Source organism: Neoarius graeffei, chromosome 5, assembly GCF_027579695.1.
Source record: "Neoarius graeffei isolate fNeoGra1 chromosome 5, fNeoGra1.pri, whole genome shotgun sequence".
NCBI lineage: Eukaryota > Metazoa > Chordata > Actinopteri > Siluriformes > Ariidae > Neoarius > Neoarius graeffei.
This window is the reverse complement of record NC_083573.1, coordinates 48508228-48513336: the sequence shown is the minus strand read 5'-3', so window position 1 is coordinate 48513336 and position 5109 is coordinate 48508228. Positions and strand designations below refer to the sequence as shown.

The 5109-nt window shown below is 52.0% G+C and overlaps 1 protein-coding gene across 1 annotated transcript; it reads left to right on the top strand.

Annotated features, from left to right (window-relative positions):
- The first annotated feature begins 224 nt into the window (after window positions 1–224).
- On the top strand, window positions 225–4260 carry LOC132886260 (collagen alpha-2(I) chain-like). Its single transcript, XM_060920818.1, has 7 exons — window positions 225–312; window positions 464–586; window positions 634–1111; window positions 1866–2565; window positions 2628–2929; window positions 3090–3434; window positions 3804–4260. Exons 1-7 carry the CDS (start codon window positions 225–227, stop codon window positions 4258–4260), a joined length of 2493 nt encoding a protein of 830 aa, XP_060776801.1.
- The last annotated feature ends 849 nt before the right edge of the window (window positions 4261–5109 follow it).

Genomic DNA, 5109 nt, shown 5'->3' with positions numbered 1-5109 from the left:
TTCAACAGTACCGAATGTCGCCAGGACAGGTTTGTTTTAAACGGTTAGCGCTTGCACTCCCCCCTCCTCCCCCCGGCCCCCCGCGCACTCCCCCTTCCTCCCCCCGGCCCCCCGCGCACTCCCCCTCCCCCCGAGGGAGCCCGGCTTCACACCGCGGAGCGGCGGCCGCTGATTGGCTGAGAGGCGCGAGCGAGTGAAGGCCGTGTTTGGGAAGAAGCGCGTGCATGAGGAGCGGCGGAGTGCAGGGGCTGTGTTCCAAATCACACAGCTGGAGACTGTGGAGGGCGCGTCACACCGCCACCATACCGAAGCGTACTGCTGCCACACCAGAAAAAAAAGAAAAAGTTTTTTTTTTTTAAATATCACTCTCACGTAATAACATGAAACGTTTGTTATAACAATATATTTTCACGTTATGACGTGATAACTTTAAACTCATGTTTGAATCTGTGGTTTGAATGAGGTGTGAAGAATAAAGTGGGCAAGGCGGGGAAAGTAGTGGGGAATAAAGTGGGCAAGGCAGGGAAAGTGGGGAATAAAGTGGGCAAGGCGCGGAAAGTGGGGAATAAAGTGGGGAATAAAGTGGGCAAGGCGGGGAAAGTGGGGAATAAAGTGGTGAATAAAGTGGGAAAGGCAGGGAAAGTGGGAATAAAGTGGGCAAGGCGGGGAATAAAGTGGGGAATAAAGTGGGCAAGGCAGAGAAAGTGGGGAATAAAGTGGGCAAGGCAGGGAAAGTGGGGAATAAAGTGGGCAAGGCGGGGAAAGTGGGGAATAAAGTGGGCAAGGCGGGGAAAGTGGGGAATAAAGTGGGCAAGGCGGGGAAAGTGGGCAAGGCGGGGAAAGTGGGCAAGGCGGGGAAAGTGGGCAAGGCGGGGAAAGTGGGCAAGGCGGGGAAAGTGGGCAATAAAGTGGGCAAGGCAGGGAAAGTGGGGAATAAAGTGGGCAAGGCAGGGAAAGTGGGGAATAAAGTGGGGAATAAAGTGGGAAAGGCGGGGAAAGTGGGGAATAAAGTGGGAAAGGCAGGGAAAGTGGGGAATAAAGTGGGGAATAAAGTGGGAAAGGCGGGGAAAGTGGGGAATAAAGTGGGAAAGGCGGGGAAAGTGGGAATAAAGTGGGCAAGGCGGGGAATAAAGTGGGCAAGGCGGGGAAAGTGGGGAATAAAGTGGGGAATAAAGTGGGCAAGGCGGGGAAAGTGGGGAATAAAGTGGGCAAGGCAGAGAAAGTGGGGAATAAAGTGGGCAAGGCAGAGAAAGTGGGGAATAAAGTGGGCAAGGCGGGGAAAGTGGGGAATAAAGTGGGCAAGGCGGGGAAAGTGGGGAATAAAGTGGGAAAGGCGGGGAAAGTGGGAATAAAGTGGGCAAGGCAGGGAAAGTGGGGAATAAAGTGGGGAAAGTGGGGAATAAAGTGGGCAAGGCGGGGAAAGTGGGCAAGGCGGGGAAAGTGGGGAATAAAGTGGGCAAGGCGGGGAAAGTGGGGAATAAAGTGGGAAAGGCGGGGAAAGTGGGAATAAAGTGGGCAAGGCGGAAGTGGGCAAGGCGGGGAAAGTGGGCAAGGCGGGGAAAGTGGGCAAGGCGGGGAAAGTGGGGAATAAAGTGGGGAATAAAGTGGGCAAGGCGGGGAAAGTGGGGAATAAAGTGGGGAATAAAGTGGGCAAGGCGGGGAAAGTGGGGAATAAAGTGGGAAAGGCGGGGAAAGTGGGAATAAAGTGGGCAAGGCAGGGAAAGTGGGGAATAAAGTGGGGAAAGTGGGGAATAAAGTGGGCAAGGCGGGGAAAGTGGGCAAGGCGGGGAAAGTGGGGAATAAAGTGGGCAAGGCGGGGAAAGTGGGGAATAAAGTGGGGAATAAAGTGGGAAAGGCGGGGAAAGTGGGAATAAAGTGGGCAAGGCGGAAGTGGGCAAGGCGGGGAAAGTGGGCAAGGCGGGGAAAGTGGGCAAGGCGGGGAAAGTGGGGAATAAAGTGGGCAAGGCGGGGAAAGTGGGGAATAAAGTGGGGAATAAAGTGGGCAAGGCGGGGAAAGTGGGGAATAAAGTGGGAAAGGCAGGGAAAGTGGGGAATAAAGTGGTGAATAAAGTGGGAAAGGCAGGGAAAGTGGGGAATAAAGTGGGCAAGGCGGGGAATAAAGTGGGGAATAAAGTGGGCAAGGCAGAGAAAGTGGGGAATAAAGTGGGCAAGGCAGGGAAAGTGGGGAATAAAGTGGGCAAGGCAGGGAAAGTGGGGAATAAAGTGGGCAAGGCGGGGAAAGTGGGGAATAAAGTGGGCAAGGCGGGGAAAGTGGGGAATAAAGTGGGCAAGGCGGGGAAAGTGGGCAAGGCGGGGAAAGTGGGCAAGGCGGGGAAAGTGGGGAATAAAGTGGGCAAGGCAGGGAAAGTGGGGAATAAAGTGGGCAAGGCAGGGAAAGTGGGGAATAAAGTGGGGAATAAAGTGGGAAAGGCGGGGAAAGTGGGGAATAAAGTGGGAAAGGCAGGGAAAGTGGGGAATAAAGTGGGGAAGAAAGTGGGGAATAAAGTGGGGAATAAAGTGGGGAAGGCGGGGAAAGTGGGGAATAAAGTGGGAAAGGCGGGGAAAGTGGGAATAAAGTGGGCAAGGCGGGGAAAGTGGGGAATAAAGTGGGGAATAAAGTGGGCAAGGCGGGGAAAGTGGGGAATAAAGTGGGCAAGGCAGAGAAAGTGGGGAATAAAGTGGGCAAGGCAGAGAAAGTGGGGAATAAAGTGGGCAAGGCGGGGAAAGTGGGGAATAAAGTGGGCAAGGCGGGGAAAGTGGGGAATAAAGTGGGCAAGGCGGGGAAAGTGGGGAATAAAGTGGGAAAGGCGGGGAAAGTGGGGAATAAAGTGGGCAAGGCGGGGAAAGTGGGGAATAAAGTGGGCAAGGCGGGGAAAGTGGGGAATAAAGTGGGGAATAAAGTGGGAAAGGCGGGGAAAGTGGGAATAAAGTGGGCAAGGCAGGGAAAGTGGGGAATAAAGTGGGGAAAGTGGGGAATAAAGTGGGCAAGGCGGGGAAAGTGGGCAAGGCGGGGAAAGTGGGGAATAAAGTGGGCAAGGCGGGGAAAGTGGGGAATAAAGTGGGGAATAAAGTGGGAAAGGCGGGGAAAGTGGGAATAAAGTGGGCAAGGCGGAAGTGGGCAAGGCGGGGAAAGTGGGCAAGGCGGGGAAAGTGGGCAAGGCGGGGAAAGTGGGGAATAAAGTGGGGAATAAAGTGGGCAAGGCGGGGAAAGTGGGGAATAAAGTGGGGAATAAAGTGGGCAAGGCGGGGAAAGTGGGGAATAAAGTGGGAAAGGCGGGGAAAGTGGGGAATAAAGTGGGGAAAGTGGGGAATAAAGTGGGCAAGGCGGGGAAAGTGGGCAAGGCGGGGAAAGTGGGGAATAAAGTGGGCAAGGCGGGGAAAGTGGGGAATAAAGTGGGGAATAAAGTGGGAAAGGCGGGGAAAGTGGGAATAAAGTGGGCAAGGCGGAAGTGGGCAAGGCGGGGAAAGTGGGCAAGGCGGGGAAAGTGGGCAAGGCGGGGAAAGTGGGGAATAAAGTGGGCAAGGCGGGGAAAGTGGGGAATAAAGTGGGGAATAAAGTGGGCAAGGCGGGGAAAGTGGGGAATAAAGTGGGGAATAAAGTGGGCAAGGCGGGGAAAGTGGGGAATAAAGTGGGAAAGGCGGGGAAAGTGGGAATAAAGTGGGCAAGGCGGGGAACAAAGTGGGCAAGGCGGGGAATAAAGTGGGGAATAAAGTGGGCAAGGTGGGGAAAGTGGGCAAGGCGGGGAAAGTGGGGAATAAAGTGGGGAATAAAGTGGGCAAGGCGGGGAAAGTGGGGAATAAAGTGGGAAAGGCGGGGAAAGTGGGAATAAAGTGGGCAAGGCAGGGAACAAAGTGGGCAAGGCGGGGAAAGTGGGGAATAAAGTGGGCAAGGCGGGGAAAGTGGGGAATAAAGTGGGCAAGGCGGGGAAAGTGGGGAATAAAGTGGGGAATAAAGTGGGCAAGGCGGGGAAAGTGGGGAATAAAGTGGGCAAGGCGGGGAAAGTGGGCAAGGCGGGGAAAGTGGGGAATAAAGTGGGCAAGGCGGGGAAAGTGGGGAATAAAGTGGGCAAGGCGGGGAAAGTGGGGAATAAAGTGAGCAAGGCGGGGAAAGTGGGGAATAAAGTGAGCAAGGCGGGGAAAGTGGGGAATAAAGTGGGCAACAAAGTGAGCAACAAAGTGAGCAAGGCGGGGAATAAAGTGGGGAATAAAGTGGGCAAGGCAGAGAAAGTGGGGAATAAAGTGGGCAAGGTGGGGAATTAAATATACACACTGAGGAACACTAACATTATGACCACTGACAGGTAATGTGAATAACTTTGATGATCTCATGACAACGGCACCTGTCAAGGGCTGGGATATATTAGGCAAGTGAACAGTCAGATCCCGAAGTTGATGTGTTGGAAGCAGGAAAAATGGGCAAGCGTAAGGATCTGAGTGACTCTGACAAGGGACAAATTGCAATAGCTAGATGACTGGGTCTGAGCATCTCCAAAATGACACATCTTATAGGGTATTCCCAGTATGCAGTGGTTAGTACCTACCAAAAGTGGTCCAAGGAAAAACAACCGGTGAACCGGCAATAAGGTCATGGGTGTCCAAGGCTCAGTGATGCGCATGGTGAATGAAGGCTAGCCCATCTGGTCTGATCTGCATATGGGGCTGCTTAACTGCAGACCGGGTCCATCCACCACCGAAAGCACCTACAATGGGCATATACAGTTGTGTTCAAAAATAATAGCAATGTATTTAAAAACGTGAGTAAAGCTCAAAATCCTTATAATAGTTTTTATTTCCATGCATTGGGAACAATGCACATTATATTCTACATCAAAACATGAAGAAAAATGTATCAATATTTTAATTACTTTACAGAAAATGAAGAAAAATGAACATTGGGCTGTTCAAAAAAATAGCAGTGTCTGCATTTTTCATTACAAACTCCAAATATTTACTGTATAAACTGAAAAAATCTTAAGGATTTAGTATTCCTGTGAATCACTAAACTAATATTTAGTTGTATAACCACGGTTTCTGAGAACTTCTGGCACCTGTGAACAGGTATTCCAGCCCAGGATGATTTGACAACATTCCACAATTCCTCTGCATTTC